Raw genomic sequence first — 21,864 nt, 5'->3', positions numbered from 1 at the left:
CACCTGTAATCCCAGCACTTTGGAAGGCCGAGGGAGGCGGATCACAAAGTCAGGAGTTCGAAATCAACCTGATCAACACGGTGAAACCCCGCTTCTACTAAAAATAAAAAATTTAGCCAGGCATGGTGGTGTGCACCTGTAATCCCAGCTCTTCAGGAGGCTAAGGCAGGAGAATCTCTTGAACCTGGAAGGCAGAGGTTTCAATGAGCCAAGATTGCGCCACTGTACTCCAGCCTGGGCGACGGAGCAAGACTCTGTCTAAAATTAAAAAAAAAAATAAAAATAAAAAACCAGCAACCCTGTGACCAAAGGCTCATTTAGTAGAGTCACTGACACTAAAGTTGTGAAGGGACATTAAAGTATGTTACAGAGTGAGTTCTGTGGCCTTACCTTCACAATTCAGAATCTGTCCCAGTTCTCCCTAGTACATATGCCGTTGTTTAACTAAATTGAGCATTTTAACACTAGACACTTAGAAAAAATCTCACATGTTGGATTTATGAATAAAATTTAAAGTATTTACAGCACCAATCACCCACCCACCCCATTTTCCCACTGGGACCCCAGGTAGAAGACTCTGGTAAATGCAACCGTACTTTCCTTTGAACAGGTGTAGCTACTGTTAATGGAACCTCTTGAACGAGGACTTCCTCCTGAGTCCTCACATTTCTCTTCCTGGGTGTCAGAGCATTATTCCAATAAGAGGGATGTGTCTCTAGCTATAGGATCCCCAACTTGTATAGCTGAGTCCCTGCTTCTGATGCTCAGAGCAGAGTTCAAGACTGTTAAATCAGAAGTGCTATAGAGGAAAGAACTTATTTCTCATTGGCCTCTTTCCAGAAGGAAGATTCTAATTACTTTTTCTTTCCTAGAGAATATTTTCAAATTTTTATTACAAATAATTTTAAGGAAATGCAAAACATCAAGAGAAGAGCATAATGAATTCCATGGATCTATCTCCCATGTTCAACAGTTACCAATTCATGGCCAATCTTTGCTCCATCTATACTTCCCCCATCTCCCTTCTCTCTAACCTTGAATTATTTAGAAACAAACCCCAGTTATCATAAATTTATTCTGTAAACATTTTTGTGTACATCACTGAAATGTAACTTTTTTTCCTTTTATTAATTTTTTTTCTTTCTGTGCTTCACAGTCGCTGATGTTTTTTTCCTGTGGTTTTTGTGATTTTAATTCCAATCAGTGGGTTTTTCATTTCTGATATTATATTTTTCAATTATTAAAATCTTACTTGGTTCTCTTTTTTTTTTTTTTTTTTTTTTTTTTTTTTTTTTTTTTTTTTTGAGACGGAGTCTCGCTCTGTCACCCAGGCTGGAGTGCAGTGGCCGGATCTCAGCTCACTTCAGCTCACTGCAAGCTCCGCCTCCCGGGTTTACGCCATTCTCCTGCCTCAGCCTCCCTAGTAGCTGGGACTACAGGCGTCCGCCACCACGCCCGGCTAGTTTTTTGTATTTTTTTAGTAGAGACGGGGTTTCACCGTGTTAGCCAGGATGGTCTCGATCTCCTGACCTCGTGATCCGCCCGTCTCGGCCTCCCAAAGTGCTGGGATTACAGGCTTGAGCCACCGCGCCCGGCCTTGGTTCTCTTTTATATCTCCCATTTCCTTCCTTATCATTTTTGCATTTTCCTTTAAATCCTTGAACATATTTACAGTAACTGTTTTGAAGTCTTGACTCCTAACTCCACCATCTCTGTCATTCCTGGGTTGATTTCTATTGACTAATATTGCTACCTAATTATGGATGACCTTTTCCTGCATCTTGAAATGTCTGGTAATTTTTTGTTGAATGATGGGCACTCTGCATGTTATGATTGTGAGCCTCTGGATTTTGTCTTCCTTCAAAGTTTTCAGCATTATTCTGACAGGCTGTTATATCACTTGTGATGAGTTTGATCCATGTAAAGCTTTCTCATAGTGGATCTGGAGAAGACTTACTGTAAAGATGATTTATCTTTGTACTACAAAGACACACTTCTGGGGTCTCTATTGAATGCTCTGGGTAATCAACAAGGAGTGTCAACTCTGGATGATCAGAGCTCAAGTATCTCCCCACTCTGGGTGAGCTCTGAAAACTGTTTGGCTTACAGCTCCTTGACAGTTGTTTGTGGAGTTTCACTCTATGAATTCATGACTTAGTTTTCAGCAAACATTCCAAAGAACCCCTATTTAAATTTGTGGTGTCTTTTGTTTGTTTAGTTTTGTTTGGTTTGTTTCTTTGCTTGCTTGTTTCTGCATACTACCCTTCTCTCTGGAGCTCTGCCACACAACATGTAATCATCTTAGCCTTCCAAAACCCAATTCTGTCTCTTCAACTCAGTGAGACTGCCTGCTACGCTTCTGGGATCCCTCTCCATGCACTACAGACTGGAATGTGCCTCCAGAAAGCAAGCTATGGTGGTCATATGGCTTGCCTCACTTGTTTCCCTTTACTTAGGGATCACAGTCCCATGCTGACTATTTCCAATACCTAAAAATAGTTATTTATGTTTGCTTTTGTTTTGTTTTGTTTTGTTTTTAACCTGTTTGCTACTCCATCCAGGCTAGTAACAGAAATCAGAACACTTTTTCTAAAAGAGAACCAGAAAAACATTATCAAGCCTAAAAGAAAATTAATAATATCTTAGTATCTTCAAATATCCAGCCAATAATCAAATTTATTTCATTGAGAGAGGTGAGTTGAATAAATATCCACATGACTTGCTTCCCCTCCTGCTTCAAATCCCTGTTCAAATTTCACCTTATCAGAGTGGTTGAGCAGTTAAGAGCATGCCCTCTTATCCCTCTACTCTGATAAGGTGAAAAGCATTCCAGGCAGAAGGAATAGTATGTGTTTAAACCTGGATTCAGGAGCAAGCTGGACGTGTTCAAGGAACAGCAAAGAGACTAGTGTGGCTGATGTAGATGAATGAGGAGAAGAGAAGTAGAGATGAAGTCAGAGGAGGTAGCCTTTGGAGAGTTTTCAGCACAAAAGAGACATCATATGACTTCAGTTTTTAAAGGATCACTGACTGCTATATAGAGAACAGGTGACAGTGGGATACGAACAGAAGTAAGGAGACCAATTAGGAGGCCACTGCAGCAATTCAGACAGGAAGGAAATGGCCGGTTTGAGGAGGTGGCATATTGTGATTACATTTTGAAGGTAAAATCAATAACACTTACAATTGGATTGTATATGAGATGTGAGAGAAAGAGAGCAGTCAAGAACAATTCCAGGTGTTTAGTTCAAGCAATGGCACATTAGAAAGCCATTTACTAAGACAGGAAAGACCCGAGGGGGAGCAGTTTGCAGGGGGAGTAGAGATGGAAACCAAGACTTGAGTTTGAGACACATATTTAGACATTCATGTGGAAATGCCAAGTAGCAACTGAATATACATGCCTGAAGTTCACAGGGGAGAATGGGAATGAAAACATAAATTTGGACATATCAATGCATTTAAATGATATAATATCATTATAACTATGAATGTGGGCAGAGAACTGAGGACCAAGCCCCAGAGCACAACAACGTTTAAAGCATGGGAAGATGAGAAGTATCCAGCAAAGAAGGCTGAAGTAAGAGAAGAACCAAGAGAGTGCTGGCCCAGATGCCAAAGTATCTGTAGCAAGAACCAAGGACTGATGACAATGTCGAATGCTGCTAATGAGACCGGAGACCTGACCATCAGCTTCGGAAGCAAAGTCCCCGAGTAGGCAACAGGGAATGGGATTTAGTGTGGAAGTAGAGGACTTGGCCTTAGCAGGAGTGTGAACACTTCACTCGCTGTAACGGGAAAAAAGGTGGAGTTGACAGCACAGTGCAGGTAGACTGGGAGATGCAGTAGTGGGGACATGCACAAGTTATTTTCTGGTATTTTCTATTTTCTCAATTTTTTTACTCAATAAATATTTTCTAGTTATTAGGCACTATATTATATATCAGGCACCGTGTCAGGTACTAGGGAAGCAGCTATAAATAGAATTACATCAGCTTGTTCTAAATAGCGTCTGGAGCTCTTTAATTATTATAAAAATAATAATAACCTTTGAGAGACAGATTTCAGCACTGTGTTTATGAGAAGGGTCTTTGTGCTAGTGCATCCTGAGATCCAGCATGTGATCCACTCTCTGTTCAGATGTGGAAAGGTATGAGGTAGCAGTCAGGCCTCTGCTGATGAAGACTTGAATTCTGCTCCTAGGCATCCCCAGGAAGGCCTTGTATGAGCTAGAAAATCAACAGCACAGTTCTTTTCTCCCACGACATACCACATTCATAAATGAAGTACTTTGAACAGACTGATTATAAAGACACCCAAACCATTACTCCCTCTTTATCAGAAGCAACTCTAGAGTTGGAAAGAACCTCAGGACCCTAACAAGTCCAAAGTACTTTCAGGAATGGAGAGTTTGGCCACAAAGGGCTGACTGACCCTTGTCCAGGTCTCCTTGCTGCTTCCCTTCCCACCCCCATGACCTAGTCTGTTCTCAAGGTAGGAGCTAGAGTGATCCATTTAAAATGTAATTGAGTCTTCTCATTGTTTGCATCAAGACTTCAGTGGCTTCCCACTTCCCTCAGAATGACGGCCAGTGTCATTATAATGGCCTATGATGCTCTCAGCTCTCCGCTCCATCTCTATGACCTCCTCTTCCACCGCTTTCCACCTCACTCACTCTGTTTCGGCCCCCTGGTCTCCCTGCCTTGCACTGCTTCTGCCTAAGAACCTTTGCCCTGGCTGTTCCCTCTGCCTGGAGAGTTCTTCCTGCATGGATCTACATGGCTCACTCCCTCACCTCCTCAGGTCTCTACTCAACATATCCTCCACAGAGTGAGGTCTTTCAACCCAAGCTATTTAAATTTGCAAGTCCTCTCACCCCTAGTGTCCTCGTAGTCCCTCTTTTTTGTTTCTCTGCATAACCATTAATGCCTCTGACAATACCATATGCTCTATTTTGTTTCCTGCCTATCTCAATTGATACTGATATTTCTGTAACCACATAGATTTGTAGCTGACTCCTTTCATCTTCTGTTTAACTGTAACCCTCTCTCCACATGGCCATCTGGTTTTCCCCATCACCTCTTTCAGTGGCCACTTGTGTTGACAATAACTTACTTCCCAATCCCCTCATCCTATGGGCATTTGGTTGTTCCTCTTCTGATTTACAGTACTATAGGAAGGCCAAACCCAGTTGGAAATGCATTCCTCCTTTCCTCCACATACTTTGTCCAGTTAACAGCAGAATTTTGAGAAAATTCTAGATTACCATTCCAGGATATTTAAGGTATGAGCAGAGAAAGTGAAAGCCACAAGGAAACTAAGAAGACAGAGCCAGAGAGGCAAAGATAACCCAGGAGAACATAATATCAAGGAAGCCAAGTGAGGAGCAAGATTGAGGAAGGAGGGACAAATTTGCTGGTAGACATGTATATCCTGGAGAGCCATCAGATGAGGAGAGGACTAAATGAACCAGTGACCATTGCTTCTTCCAGCCTGGAGAATCTCTAACATCCACACATACCATAGGAACCTGTCTTTGTTGCTTGCATTATAAGCAGTAATTCCAGGGTAACTGCAAGAATAACAAGCTTATAATAAGCTTTTCTACTGGAGATTATAGCACCAGAGATGTTCATCTGAGGACTGTATAATAATGCTAGTAGTTCCCAGAAAGCTGTCAGTGGCTTGGAGGCTAGCAAGCCTCTCCATAACGCATGTGATTTCTCCATCTAGGAGTAAATGCCCAGTATGGTAGTAAAATACATTTAAAATGCTAGATAGGAGAAGAGCTTGGGAGTGTGTCCCTTTCGCTTTGGTGGTTTTGCCTCTCTGAATGGTGGCTGGCACAAAGGTGGAGCTCAACAATGTCTGTTAAGTGGGTGAATGAGTTCTTAACCAGTGAGAGTAAGCTTGTTCCCAGTGGAGGGCAAGGCAGGAGACAGTGCAGTGGACAACAAGGCTCCTGGGCTGCCTGTGTGGCTTCGGACAACTTGCTTGCCACCTCCATAGGTGAGTTTCTTCATCTGTAAAGTGGGGATAATTACAGTAGCTATCTATCAGACTATTATGAAGACTTAGCATTTATTAATTACTTACAAAGGGCCTGGTACCTACAAGGTGCTCAATGATTGGGGGCTACTATAATTAGAAAAGAAGAAGAGGAAGAAGAGGAGGAGCTTTGTTAGAAAATTTTTGAATCTATTAATATCATCCTCTTGCCTGAAAAACAAATGAACCCTGAATATGTCTGAGGCCCACATTTGTTGCAAAGGACCTCCTATTGAGATAGTGTTTTGATGTTAGGACTTGTGGGTTCAGAGTCACTACGCATATTCTCTCTCCTATGAGTTCAAACTGGGGACCAATGGTGAGAAGTCGGCCTGAGAGGACAGAGAGACAGATGCAGTGCCCTGGGACAGTAGCCCCTGGAGGCCAGGACCATTTAAAGAAATGTGCATACTTAAGTCTCACAGGACTTTGAAGGGGGAGCCCTTCTGAATACCATCTGAGGCAGGGATAGGAGTAAACTGCCTTTTAGCTGTCAAGCTCCATCTCCATAGCCCGCAGGACATTACTCAGAACCTGCCTATAAGAAGCTACTCATTTCCCTTGAGGCTTCCTGGCACTTCCCAGCCTGTTCCGCTGCCAGGAACCCCTTCTTTATTATGTGACCTTGTTCTCTAGGCTCCAGGCAACCCTGAGTGAGGGGAATTTTGCCTGAAGGAGACTCAAGAGTGGGGAGGAGGGTGGGGGCGCATGCTTACCCCTTGAGCCTTGGTCTCTAAACACTCCTCTGATTGACATACTGGAAGCAAAAGACCATGGGACTCAGCTTGGATATAAAATGCTGAACTATCCTTGGCACTTTGGAGGCAGGGGGCTTAATTTCACTCACTGAAATACTTAATTTCACACATTTCCTTTTTCATTAAGCATTCCTGCTGTCCAAACCCTTGGGCCCATGTTACTTTTACTTATGGCCCTAGAATAATTTAAATTCATCTGGGTGATTAATATTTAAATCTAAGAAGACTCATGCAGACATTTGACCACGGAGGAAGTGATTCGCAATGCCCAATGAGAAGCTACTATATGGGTCAGAAAAGTTAGTTTTCTGAAAATAATTTGCATTTCAGATTCATAGAGCTTTTAGTACTTGAAGTTACCTCCAAACTCCAAATTCATTCATTTTAGAATATAGAATCTAAGACCCACAGCAAATCAAGGGACTTAGCCAAAGTCATACTCCTAATAAGTAGCCAAGCTAGAACTTGAACCCAGGGCTTCCTGAATTAAAGCCAATCACTCAAGTTACAGCCTGTGGCTCTCCTAGTGCCAGGCTAAAAGCAGTTCCATTCAGACATTGAGAATTTTAATTTGGGGGTAGAGGAAAACAACAGACACTATTTTTCTATCCATTAAAAATTGATTTTTAAAATCAATTTTAATAATATCTGTTGCACAGTCACAGATGAAAGCACATTTCAGTGTTAAGAAATTACTTCACTGAATTATCACAAAAATTTTGATAGGGTATACTTGAGACATAGCTTTGTTAACAAAAAAGGAGGGGGCTGGTTCTGCCCTACCATTGTAGGGTAAACATACCTGCAATGTTTTTTTAGTATTTCCTATTGTGGGAATTCCAATTTGATACAAATATGCAGATTTTCATTAAATAAAGCCATGATTCTTCTCCAAACAGCTTTTTTTCTAAGGAGAAAATTACTTTTCTCCTTAGAAAAACATTTCAGGCCGGACGTGGTGGCTCACGCCTGTAATCCCAGCACTTTGAGAGGCCAAGGTGGGAGGATCACGAGGTTAGGAGTTTGAGACCAGCCTGGCCAATATGGTGAAACCCCATCTCTACTAAAAATACAAAAATTAGCCAAGCATGGTGGCATGTGCCTGTAGTCCCAGCTACTCAGGAGGCTGAGAGAGAAGAATCGCTTGAACCCAGGAGGCGGAGGTTGCAGTGAGCCGAGATCGCACCACTGCACTCCAGCCTGGGTGACAGAGCGAGAGTCCGTCTCAAAAAAAAAAAAAAAAGAAAAGAAAAATATTTTAAATCCTTCTATTTCATGGGCCATTTTCAACAGAAAGGGAAATTTTCTGATTAAAATAGTCCCTGGGCATAGTCCCAGACAAGTAAAGGTGATCAGCTCATCACTCAAATGTGCCCACATGTGGGCCTGTGAGTAAGTCAGCGAGGCTCTGACCAGGGCAGAGCCCTCATTACTGTCTACTCCCAGCATTATCTATGACGCCAGGCTTTTTCAGCAGCTGGACCCTTAAAGACCACTGTATTATGTAGGCATCTGTGAGTGTGCTTGGATTAAGTCTGGGAAAAAGAAAGGAAGAAACACAAGCAAATGGTTGGGTGGAACTGCTGGAGGACTGTTGGGTGGGCCTGCTTTGCTACAGTACAGGGTATATGAAAACTGTGGAATATCATAGGAAGGAATGACAGCCTAGCTTTGGAGTCTGGACTTTATCTTGGTATTATGAGGAATACACCACAAGTATCTGAAGAGAGAAGTGACCATATATGACCCAAACTTCATGAGGTCAGAAAATAGAGTGGAAGACTAAAAGAGCAAGATGGATCTGATGTCCACTAGAGGAGGATCTGCAGAACTGCAGTGATCCCTGGTGCCAATCAGAAGAGTCAGGGGTGCAAGAGTGGGAATACTGGGTAAGGGTACACAGTGAGGGTGGGAGGGATGGGGAGGCCAGCTTGAGGAATGTAATACTGGCACTGAAAAGACATCCACTAACCCACTAACAGTAGTCTCTCTCTATAGGGGGAATTCAGCTTTGAAGTTCTTAAGGAAAAGTAGGAAGATATTCATCTGTGAGACATATACAAGGAAATGAAGGACAAAGTTTCAGGGCTAGATGCACTTACTTGAGGTCAGAGGGAAGAATGGGAACAGCCAAAAACCTGAAAAGCTACAGCCTTTAAGGAGTGGGCAGAGTTAGAAAAGCAGCAAAGAAAGCTGAAGAGGAGCAATGGGAGGGGCAGGAGGTGCCAGGGAAAGCTGGCCATCATGTCTGATGAACACGGCTGAGAGACTGCCAAAAGAGGCTATCGGTGTTAGCCTCTAGGGAGTGTGTTCACTGAGCTGGAATTGTTTCACTCACCAACCAGCTGGTGATTCTTTTACCACGTGAATCCCTCTAAACATACAGGTTAAGTGTAGCACGGTTCCACATCAAAGCTCTCCCAGATCTGAGTAGTCACAAGACTCTTTGATGATATAAAATGTTCAAGAGTCTTTTCTACACATTAACTGATTTGAGCCCAATTTTATTTCCTGGAGAGCCAAAAGAGTATAGCGGTCAAGAACATGAACTCTAGAAGCAGACCTTCTGGGTTCAAATTCCGGATCTCCTGCCTCCTAGCAAGGCATATTACAACCATCTGAGGCACTGTTTCATTAGCTGTAAAAATAGGATAATAGCAGAATGTACTTTATAGGGTTGTTGCAAAGATTTAAGATAATATATATATATATATATACACACATGGCAGTGCCCAGAACACAGTAGGTGCTCAAATTGAAACTGAATAGTTATGTTTTTATACAGGCATACCTCAAGGATAGTGCAGGTGCAGTTTCAGACCACTACAACAAATCAACTACCCCAATAAAGAAAGTCCCAGAAATTTTTTGGTTTCCCAGTGCACAGAAAAGTTATATTTACATTATATTGTGGTATATTAAATGTGCAATAGCATCATGTCTAAAAAAAGTGCATACCATAATTTTAAAATTACTCTATTGCTAAAAAATGCTAACAATCATCTGAGCCTTCAACAAGGCATAATCTTTTTGCTGGTGGAGGATCTTGCCTCAATGTTGATGGCCACCGACTGATCAGAATGGTCATTGTTGAAGGTTAAAGTGGCCATGGCAATTTCTTAAGACAATAAAGTTTGCTGCATCAACTAACTTTTCCTTTCACCAAAGATCTCTCTGTAGCATGCAATGCAGTTTAATAGCATTTGACCCAAAGTAGAACTTCTTTCAAAATTAAACTCAATACCCTCAAGCCTTGTTGCTGCTTTGTCAACTAAGTTTACAGAATATTCTAAATCCTTTGTCATCATTTTAACAATGTTCACAGCATCTTCACCAGTAGACTCTCAAGAAACCATTTTCTTTGCTCATCCATAAGAAACAATTCCTCATCCATTGAAATTTTATCATGAAATTGCAGTAATTTAGTCACATCTTAGGCCCTACTTCTAATTTGAGCTCTCTTATTTCCATCACAACTGCAGTAACTTCCTCTACTAAAGTAATGAAACCCTCAAAGTTATCCATGAAGGTTTGAATCAACTTCTTCCATTTAATGTTGATATTCTGACCTCCTACCATGATTCCCTAATGTTCTTAGTGGCATCTAAAACGATAAATCCTTTCCAGTAGGTTTTCAATTAACTTTGTCCAGATCCATTAGAAGAATCATTATCTATGACAGCTGTGGCCTTATGAAATGTATTTTTTAAAATAATAAGACTTGAAAGTCAAAATTACTCCTTGATCCACGGACTGCAGAATGGATACTATGTCAACAGGCATGAATACAATGCTAACCTCCTATACATCTCGATCAGAGCTCTTAAGTGACCATGTGCATTGTCCGTGAGCAGTAATATTGTGAAAGAAATACATTTTTTTCTGAGCAGTAAGTCTCAACAGTGGGCTTAAAATATTCAGTAAACCATGATGTAAACAGATATGCTGTCATCCAGGCTTTCTTGTTTCATTTATAGAGCACAGGAAGAGGAGATTTAGCATAATTCTTCAGGGTCCTAGGATTTTTGGAATGGCACGTGAACACTGGCTTCAACTTAAAGTCACCAGCTGCAGTAGTCCCTAACAAGAGAGTCAGCCTGTCCTATGAAGCTTTGAAACCAGGCACTGATGTCTACTCTATAGCTCTGAAAGTTCTAAATGGCATCTTCTTTCAAGATAAAGCTGTTTAATCTACGTCAAAAATCTGTAGTTTACTGTAGCCACTGTTATCAATTATCTTAGCTAGATCTTCTGATAACTTGTTGCAGCTTCTACATTAGCACTTGGTGCTTCATCTTGTACTTTTATGTTATGGAGACGGTTTCTTTCCTTAAACCTTACGAACCAGACTCTGCTAGCTTCAAACTTTTCTTGGGCAGCTTCCTCACCTCTCTCAGGCTTCACAGAATTAAAGAGAGTGAGGGTCTTCCTCTGGTTTGGGCATTGGCTTAATGGAATGCTGTAGCTGGTTTAATCAATCACTCATGAGTTCACCGGGGTAGTACTTTTAATTTCCTTCAGTAACTTGTTCTTTGCATTCAGAACTTAGCTGTTTGACACAAAAGGCCTAGCTTTTGGCATATCTCAGCTTTCGACACACATTCCTCATTAACCATAATCATTTCTAGCTTTTGATTTAAAGTGAGAAATGTACAACTCTTCCTTTCATTTAAAAGCTTAGACACCACTGTAGGATTATTAATTGGCCTAATATTAATATTGTTGAACTACTGGGAATAGGGAGGCCCGAGGGGAGGGACAGACAGGAAAATAGCAGGTCAGTGGAGCAGTCAGAACACACAAAACAGTTATTAATGTTTGCCATCTTATATGGGAGTGGTTCATGATACCTCTAATCAGTTACAATAGTAACATCAAAGATCACAAAGATCACTGGTCACAGACCAACCATAATGAATATAGTAATGAAAAGGTTTGAAATGTTGTGAGAATTACCAAAATACGACATAGAGACACAAAGTGAGCACATGTTATTGGGAAAATGGCATCAATAGACTTTCCCAACACAAGGTTGCCACAAACCTTTAATTTGAAAAAAAAAAACAGTATCTGTGAAGTACAATAAAGCAAAGTGCAATAAAAACAAGGTATGCCTGTAATTTAAAATAATTTAAATAGTAATAATTTACTAATCAGTAAATGTAAAGGTATAGACTAGCATTATTCAACAGAAATATAGGGCAAGTAACAACCATGAACTATACAGATAATTTCAAATTTTCTAAAAGCCATATTATAAAGACAGGTGAAATTAATTAACAATATACTTAACCTATCATATCCAAAATATTAATCACTGCAACATGTAACTGATGCAAAAAATTATTAATGAGATACTTTACATTCTTTTTTCATAGTAAGTGTTTGAAATCTGGTGTGTACCTTACATTTATAGCACATCTCAAACTGGACTAGACACATTTCAAGTGCTCAGTATCCATATATTACTGGTGGCTATGGTATTGGACAGTACAGGTCTAGAAGGATACTCATCAACTATTAGCTCAGGCTACCTCACAAGGATAGCTTAGAGCAGGAGTCCTCAACCCCTGGGCCGCCAACTGTTACCAGTCTGTGGCCTGTTAGGAATCGAGCTGAACAGCAGGAGGTAATGCTGGCAGCATTACTGCCTGAGCTCTGCCTCCTGTCAGATCAGCAGCAGCATTAGATTCTCATAGGAGCCTGAACCCTATTGTGAATTATGCATGTGAGGGATCTAGAATCTCATGGCTGATGATCTGAGGTGGAACGGTTTCATTTGGAAACTATCCCACCCCCCACCCCCACTCCCACCCCACCCCACCTTGTGTTAAATTGTCTTCCATGAAACCAGTCCCTGGTGCCAAATGGGCTGCTGGCTTAGAGGAAGGCTGGGGGAACTAGCAACATTTTGTCTGTATATTTCTATATTGTTTAATATGTAACAATGAGGACATATATCTTTAAATCCAGCAAGTTATGGAAGAGTAAGAAAAAATCTAATAATGCCAAATTAATGCTCATGACACAGAAATACAGAAGCATTCTAATCTAGGATTTAAAAACAAAACAAAACAAAACAACTGGGTTCTATGTCCAAAAAAAACAATAGTTCTAGGTTCTTGGGGGCATTTCGGTAGAATTTGGGGCATGGGGGGGACCTTCAGATAGCCCTTTACAATTCCTGGACCTCAGTTTCCCTATAGTTAATTTAGGACTGATTGATTCTTTAAGACCTCCCAATTCTTAAAGTGTATAAGTGTCAGCAACTGTATTTCTCCTATATTCCCTCCAAGAATCTATCAACGAATGAGAACTCTCTCCTCACTTCCAGAGACAGTGTGTAAGTGCAAGGCGAAGTCTCAGGATCTCCTGGGTCAACTCTGTCTTTGAACATACATTTCTGTCTGCCTCTGGCTATCAATGGTCCCAGTTCCAAAGAGCTGATATTTACATTTGTACTCTGGTTCCCTCCATGACCTCATGCGGAGGAACTGAATGCTAAGAGAACCGAAAGACCAGCCTGGCCTTCTTCTCCCACAGGAATGATTTGGTCCGAATGCAAGGAAATCTGGGAGGAGGGGCCGCGAGAGTACGTGCTGCACCTGTGGAACCTGCTAGATTTCGGGATGCTGTCCATCTTCGTGGCCTCCTTCACAGCACGCTTCATGGCCTTCCTGAAGGCCAGCGAGGCACAGCTGTACGTGGACCGGCACGTGCAGGACGACACGCTGCACAATGTTTCGCTTCCGCCGGAAGTGGCGTACTTCACCTACGGTGAGTCGGAGGGTGCTTTCCCTACTCCATTCTGGCGCTTCTGAGACGTGGCCTTGGTGCTTCAGTGTGGCTGGAATTTGTAACGTCGTTTATAATCGTGTGGTCCGTGATTTGTAATGCAGTCGACTTTGGCAGTTTCACTGTCAGTGCAGAGCATCCTTTCCACCTCAAAAAGACCCTTGGTCCTGGAAGTGTAGCCAGCAGAATAGAACATGGAATTAGTGACTTTGAGAAATCAATCTTTTTGTGTTAAGGATGAGTTTGTTTCTGAAAGGCCCTTGAGAACATTTCTGTAGTTTGTTTTTAAGAAACGTCTTGTTTCTGATATGCATCCAGGAGCATTAAAGGATTATATATATGCAGAGGGATTTTCCTTCTATATTGGATCCCTGTGTTTTATGCAAAAATAAATCCTGCTTTCCCAGTTATTGCTTCGTGGCAAGATAGGTTCTTAGAAGATACCTTGCCGGGCGCGGTGGCTCAAGCCTGTAATCCCAGCACTTTGGGAGGCCGAGACGGGCGGATCACGAGGTCAGGAGATCGAGACCATCCTGGCTAACACGGTGAAACCCCGTCTCTACTAAAAATACAAAAAACTAGCCGGGCGAGGTGGCGGGCGCCTGTAGTCCCAGCTACTCGGGAGGCTGAGGCAGGAGAATGGCGTAAACCCGGGAGGCGGAGCTTGCAGTGAGCTGAGATCTGGCCACTGCACTCCAGTCCGGGTGACAGAGCGAGACTCCGCCTCAAAAAAAAAAAAAAAAAAAAAAAGAAGATACCTTAATTCTTGCAAAATACAAGGCCTTACTGTTTGATGTAGTAGATTGAGACTTTAGGAATACTAATAATAGTTATAACATATGTTTATTGATAACTTACTACGTGCCAGAAACTGTGTAGACATTTTATACACACAATTCTAATTATTGCAAATAGCCCGGCAAAAAAAGGGTCCTTCTTTTGTCCCTATTTTAAACATGAAGAATCAGGTTTTTATAACAGGGCTTAGTTTCCAGAAAATATAGGATTTCCTTGTATAGCAGGGAATCCTGGCCTGACATGATTTGAAAATCATGCTGAATGGCATAGTAGTTATGTCCCCAACCTTTGGAGTAGAAGAGACCTGGATTCAAATCCTAATTCAGTAGTTTACTGTGAGATATTGTTTACTTAACTATTCTGAGCTCTGTGTTCTCATATGTAAAACAGAGATAATAATATCTACGTCAAAAGGTTTGCTTTGAGGGTTGAATAAAATAGTGTGTGTGAAGTGCTTTGGACTCTGCTGTGAAAATAGTAAATGCTCACTTAATGGTAGCAGTTATTATCTGCTTATTTTAACAGAAATTATGTCTTACTACCACCTTTTGGGTCATTTTCTTGTTTAAACACTGTAATTTCTGTACTGAAACAGAAAGATGTTGAAGGTTAAAGGAACAGTAGATACTTGTTAACAGTAAAAAGCAGCTGGACACTTAGTAGGCATTTATTAATGGCAGCTGCACCATCTTGAAGGGATTGAGTGTTGAATGTCCCTGTTACATGAACCCAGATGGCTCCAGGACCACAGAATCTTTGCGGTAAGATACAACAATGATTCTGTGGTCAGATACAACAATGATCTGCAGAAGGTTGTTCGCTTAACGCAAAAGCTAAGTAACTGCCCGTTTTCAATGTAGATTATGTTACATGTAAATGTGGTAGGGAACTCTCCACTGAGAAATGGAGAGTCTTGTAATATTACAAATCATCCACCCACCCAATCTCTGCCATTTTGGGATCTGGCAAATTCAGACTTTCTTAAAGCAAAATAGCTTGGATATTATCCCCTCTGTCTTGTTCAGGGTTCATCAAGGAAAGATGAGAGAATATTGATACTGCGTTACATACTTTTCTTAATGCCATGATTCAGGCTGCAGTACTGTCCACTTCTGACTTCCGTTGCTTTATGGGTTGTATTAAGGGTCTTACCCAACCCAAAGCATGGTACGTTATTGCTCTTGTTTTTGTAGTTCACCCTGTGCCCTTGGAAATCCTTTGGATTTCTGGCTTCACTTGTGCTCCAGTTACAAGGCAAGAGCGCCCTCTTGTGGCCAGCTGGACAGTGGATCCTTCCAACCTCTACAGCACCAAATGGGCAGATACCAATTTTTCAGGTTGTGATAGGGCAGGGCAATTTTTCTCATGGAAATAGCTCTAAGGAGAAAACCCCTTTGCCCAAATCATCACAATGCTGTTCATTCTACGCTCATCACAACTCTTGACAAGTCAGTTCAAATGTAATATTTTTCAATAAAAGTTCTGACCTGGTCATCAGGATCTGACAACAGCTAAATCTATCTGAGTAGATTATAAGAGTGTCTTGTTATTGTGACTGAGGTATAAGATGGTAAGCTAGAGGCTGCAGAAAAAAGAATTCCTTTTTGCCTTCTGTTTAAGGGGAGAAGTTATGTTTTATTTTATCTTATCCAAATATTAATCCATAGAAGATGACAGATATATTGGAAAACATGTAATTTATTCTGCTTACTAGTCTTTCATGGATTTGTGAGGTATGACCTTGATGAGAACATAGAATCTGTAATGTTATTGTATTTCCAAATGCAATTTAGAATCACTCCATGAAACTTTGTGGCCTGACTTCCTTTACTAAAGGTTTCTTTTTTTTTTTTTTTTTTTTTTTTGAGGCGGAGTCTCGCTCTGTCGCCCGGACTGGAGTGCAGTGGCCGGATCTCAGCTCACTGCAAGCTCTGCCTCCTGGGTTTACGCCATTCTCCTGCCTCAGCCTCCCGAGTAGCTGGGACTACAGGCGCCCGCCACCTCGCCCGGCTAGTTTTTGTATTGTTAGTAGAGACGGGGTTTCACCGTGTTAGCCAGGATGGTCTCAATCTCCTGACGTGATCCGCCCGTCTCGGCCTCCCAAAGTGCTGGGATTACAGGCTTGAGCCACCGCGCCCAGCCTACTAAAGGTTTCTTACTGCTGTCTATTATTATAATTATTTAACAGAGTCTAGTTTTACAAATAAAGAATAAAAGCCTCCCTCTTCAGTCTCCCTTGGAATGCCACGAATTGCTATGTAATATCCTTGCTAGCTCTGAAAAGGACCCCATACCCTAAATCCAATCTTAAAAATGGCAATAATGATATCTACTCTACAGGGCTGTTGTGAAAATTACAGCTAATGTAAGTGTAAGTGCTAATTTAGGTTTCTCAATGTTTCTCAATTAATGTTTCACTCACCATTTCTCAATGGGGACACTATTAGCTTTTCCAGCAGGGCAGTTTTCATGGTACAGATCTGTCCAGGGCATTGCAGGACATTAGCATCCCAGTAGTACTCCTATTCAGTCACTGTGACAACCAGAGACACCCCAACACATCCTCCACGAGAAAAGTGCTGCCCTCACTTGAGAATCACTGACATGTAATAGACAGCTGATTCATGACAGATGCTGCTCCTTGTACCATTAGAACTGCAATAGGAACACTTTGCAGGTTTGCTCTGCTGCAGAAATACCCAGAGGGCAGCTCAGGCCCTTGTGGTCACAGCGACCACAAGCAGAGCTTTCCCAGCTCAGGATCAGTCCTAGGACCCTTGCCTACCTGGAACAGGGCTGTCGTGGCAAACCTGCCTGACTGGTCACCACTTTTGGGGCCTTAGCTTAATCAAGGAGCAAATATCCCAGCACACAGTGTACCTGGGAAACAAAACCCAAGAGTATTTTCTCAGGCAAGATCCTTTAGATTCCTGGACCCCATGTGAGCTTATTTGTTCTGACCTGTGCCTGGTCTAAACATGTGGTTAAAAGTTTATTCAGTCATTTGACAAACATTTATCCATACCTGCTGTGTGCCAGACCCTGTGCTGAGCACTTTACATGTATGATTTCATTCCATCCTCTCCACAGTCCTGTGAGATGGATATTATCCATAATTTAGAGATGAGGAAAATAAAGCTCAAAATGTTAGTTAATTGTCTCTCAGAGGCATGTGGCCAGTAGGTGGATGGGCCACATTCAGTCTCAGGGCTGTCTGACTCCAAGTCCATGCTCTTGCCCATCTCTCTCCTCGCGCTGCTTCCCCAGTGAGTGGGACAGCTCCTGAGCATGGAGCTAAACACTGGTGAAGGAGACAGAATAGCAAGTGGCCTGGTGAGTGCGAAGACATGGAGGGTGCACAGCATACCATGAGAGCACAGACGGAAACTGGGAACCTGCCCAGCCTGTGGTGGGGGTAAGAGGGATCACAGAAGGCTTCCTGAAAGAGGTGATGCCTGAGCAGAGTCTTAGAGGAGGATTCGGAATGAATCATACCTCGAAGTGAGAGAAGAGTGTTCCAGGCAGATGGTCCAGCACATTCCAAGAGGGAGGGTCCAACTTCTGGGTATTGGGATTAATTTAAGGACAAGGACAAGAATGGCAAATGATGCAGTTGGAGACCTCTAAAGATGCCTAACTGCTTTCTCTTCTAGAATAGATTCTGTGGCTTAGTGAGTAACCCAGATTGTTTTCTTTTAGCCAGGGACAAGTGGTGGCCTTCAGACCCTCAGATCATATCAGAAGGGCTTTATGCGATAGCCGTCGTGCTGAGCTTCTCTCGCATTGCATACATCCTGCCGGCCAATGAGAGTTTTGGGCCCCTGCAGATCTCCCTAGGGAGAACTGTGAAAGATATCTTCAAGTTCATGGTCATTTTCATCATGGTATTTGTGGCCTTCATGATTGGGATGTTCAACCTCTACTCTTACTACCGAGGTGCCAAATACAACCCAGCGTTTACAACGTGAGTATCCGAGGGCTTTCCCTTGAGGTTCACCCTGGGCTTCCCGGGAATCTTTGGGAGTCTCCTGAAGGTGACTTCTTGCAGAGACCACTGTTTCCTTGCTATTTCTCAAGGTTAAAGGCAACTTTATTCAAGGGTGGCTTACAGTTCAGCTTCTGGAGTTGAACAGAAGAGTTGAGTTAAATCCTCACTTTGCCACTTACATTCCGTGTGACCAAGAGTATGTTCCCATTTAGAAAAAAAAAAAATTACATGTAGGAATGCTACATTTTCTAGGATTTGACATTTTCAACAATCAGGAATTACTGTATTGTATAAATGGAAAGACCACTACTAAAAACAGAATGCCATTAATAGAATGTTGTCTTTTGTTTCCAAAGTTTATATACTAGAGTGATGTGAAAATAATAAAAGCAAGATATTTTGTGGTTAACTTTGGAGGCAATTAGGACTGCAATCCATGAGTTATCTCAGACTAAACGATGCAGCAGCAAGCATGCTGGCGAGTATTCTTGGGGCAAAGGGGAAATGGGTTAACATCTCTGAGACTTCATTTTCTCATTTTTAAAATGGTGATAATCATAGTACCTTCTTCATAGGGATCGTGCAAGGATTCAGTGAAATGATGTAACTCACATGGTAAACTCTCAATACATGGTAAAAAAAATATTATGACTATTATTTTTGTCTTAGCCTGTGTTACCTAGAAAACAGAACTCTGGGTAAAATTGCATGCCAACACTTTATTAGAGCAAGGGAGTTGCGATCTCAGGGAAATGACTGAAGGAAAAAGGAAAGTGAAGAATGGGAGGAGGAAAAGCAAGGACAGGCTGCTGCATGAGAGATGTGTGAAGTGAGGATGGGGAAAGCAAATCCAGGCAGCTGCCCTGGCCACCATCCACCAGAATACACAGCCTGGGCATGATGGACCTCTCCAGGAAGACTATCTGGAAATACCACATCTCAGAATAGCCCATCAGGCTGAGAAATAGAGAATTTATCATCCAGATCAGTCCCGTCTGCTGTCTCTCATTAGTCACTCCATAGGACATTAACTCACCTACACCTACACTTCCAGGGCAGCCCTGGGGAAGCCATATCCACACAGCATGGGAGCGGTTGCAAGTCACAGTTCTCCATGCCTGGCTGGGCAAGCCAGGTCTTGTGCGTGGGCACCCAGCAAGTCCTGCAGTATCATGTGCCTCTGCAGCAGGAAGGAAGGCCCATGTGAGAGAGGCAGGAGGCAAGCAGCCTGAGCATGAGGCAAGATGCTGAAATTGGGATCCAGAAGTAGCTGCTGGGGGTGCTCCAGAAAGCAGGCAGAGTAACACAGTGGCATGCACATCCCCCCATGGTGGAAGTGGTGATGGAGCTCTCTAAGCCTGTGTTCACAAAGATCCAAAGTTCCTCCCTTGGAGGTGGGGGCGGGGCGGGATGCCAGGTAGTCTCCTGGAGGGCCAGCCATCAGCAGCACCGAGAAGGGTCGAGTGGGAGAGTGTGGAAGACTTGAATATACTTCCTGATGCAGGTATATTCTGGCTGGTGAACTTAAGTCATTTGATTTGTCTGAGTCTCTGTGTCCTCGTCTATAAAATGAAAATAAGATTTCCCACCTTATTCACAAATACCTTTGTGGATGAATGAGGATATTTACATAAAGTGCCTGAAACACAGAAGTGTTTCCAGTCCATGTCCTGCCCCAGACCCACTCAGCTCCAGAACTTCTCCTTGCCTTCACCAAGCTCTTGCCCAAAATCTTGAAAGGAGGATAGTCAGGTTTTCAGCCTTGTGGAATCCCAGCACAGCAGCCAGGATCAAAAGGACTAAGCACTTCCTGACACTTGTCCCCAGGAAGCCCTGAGTGGCCTAGAATGTGTTTTCCAGCTAGTAGAAATAGCTCTGAGCCCTGCCACTCAGACTCCCTAAGCAATTTCCAGGTTGCAGCAGGGCCTCATCTTACTCTTCTGGAGAAATCACTCATTAAGGTAAGATGCATGTCTCTAAGAACCAAGTACAATGAACTCTGTGCCACTCCACTCAGAATCATGAACTGCGCTGCCCCACCCAGCTGAAACTACCTAAAAGAGTGGAACTCTGGTGCTGCTGAACCATAGAAGCTGTTACTCCCTGAAGCAAAGAAGTAGTTTGTGTGTCACAGAGAATAGGTGCCAGGCCCAGTGCTGATAAATGCACCTGAGAGGTGCTTGGCTCTGCTCCTCATCCCACAGGCTATGTTGGAACCTCAGTACCCCATGGACAAACAGACTAGGTTTCAGTCTGAGCTCGGCCTCTTACTGAATTTTGTGGCCTTGGGCAAGTGCTTAAATCCCCTAGGCCTCAATTTCCCCAGCTCTGAAATGAGAATACTACGAGAGCCAATTTCACAGGATTGTTGTATGGATTCAATAAGAAGAAATATGATCAAATGCAATACTTGGCATAAAATGAGCCTTCAATAAATAGTAACGATGATAATGGAGATGGTGAATAATTTATCCTCAGGGGAGAATAAATTGCAAGAAAAGACACCTGAGTACTGAATTGATCTATAGCGCCCTTTCTGGGCAGTGGCCTAGCTTACACACTGTCCACCAGCACAGGCCAAGCACATTGTTGAATTAGCTGGACTACTTTATATCACTCCAATACTTAGTGATTAACTGATGAAGGAATAGAAGAAGTTTCAATCACCCAAAAGCAAATTTGCTCTAGATCTGCTAAAGGTAAAACTAAATGTATCCATTCCACATGGGATGCATTGCTACTGATCATGGAGAGGATGTCAGCTGATAAACGAAGGCTGTTACTCTCTGTGGTCAGACCCTGGTGTCCCTCCTGTGTTTCTAGCCTAGTATTGGTGCCTTGCAAAGGTTGTTTGCTCATTAAATGCTTTATGAACAAGAATGAGGGAATAAACAGGAGAAAGGAAGCCAGAGTCAAGGTAGTGAAATAAACAGTAGACTGGGCATTTGACAGTGTGGGCTTCTGTCCTGTTCCTACTGCCCAGACTGTTCTGTGCAATCCCTCTTCCCCCCCTACAGAAAGCCTGTATCACCAGTCCACAGTCCCTCACTCCCTCAGAAGATCAGTGCCATGACACACAGGAAAATGACAAAGGGGCCAGGTGTGGTGGCTCATGTCTATCATCCCAACACTGGGAGGCCGAGGTGGGAGGATCCCCAAGAATTTGAGACCAGCCTGGGCAATACAGTGAAACCTCATTAAAGAAAAAAGGAGGAGGAGGAGGAGGAGGGAAAGGAAGGAAGGAAAGAAGGAAGGGAGGGAGGGATGGAGGGAGGGATGGAGGGGAGGGGAGGGCAAAAGAGAGAGAGAGAGATTATGACTTTAGAGTAGGGCTCACCGGGCCACAATTCTCAACTAGATGCGGCACAGCTAATCCATAGAGGGAGGAAGGCAGGTGGCCTGGGTTGGGGGTCTTTGGGATTAGGAAGAGTCATGGGGAAAGGCGAACTGAATGAAGATTTCCTAGACATGAGGGAC

The 21,864-nt window shown here is 42.7% G+C and overlaps 1 protein-coding gene across 3 annotated transcripts in view; it reads left to right on the top strand.

Annotated features, from left to right (window-relative positions):
* TRPC7 (transient receptor potential cation channel subfamily C member 7) overlaps window positions 1-21,864 on the top strand; it is a 141,240-nt gene that overhangs the window by 88,357 nt on the left and 31,019 nt on the right. For all 3 annotated transcript variants that reach the window (XM_010359898.2, XM_010359895.2, XM_010359894.2), the window contains 2 exons: window positions 13,350-13,583; window positions 18,099-18,363. In XM_010359898.2, coding sequence (XP_010358200.1) covers window positions 13,350-13,583; window positions 18,099-18,363 — 499 coding nt within the window. The remainder of the gene's footprint in view (window positions 1-13,349; window positions 13,584-18,098; window positions 18,364-21,864) is intronic.

This window comes from Rhinopithecus roxellana, chromosome 3, assembly GCF_007565055.1.
Source record: "Rhinopithecus roxellana isolate Shanxi Qingling chromosome 3, ASM756505v1, whole genome shotgun sequence".
In the NCBI taxonomy this organism is placed as follows: Eukaryota; Metazoa; Chordata; class Mammalia; order Primates; family Cercopithecidae; genus Rhinopithecus; species Rhinopithecus roxellana.
The sequence above is the reverse complement of the archived record's forward strand: the minus strand, read 5'-3'. Positions and strand labels throughout refer to the sequence as shown.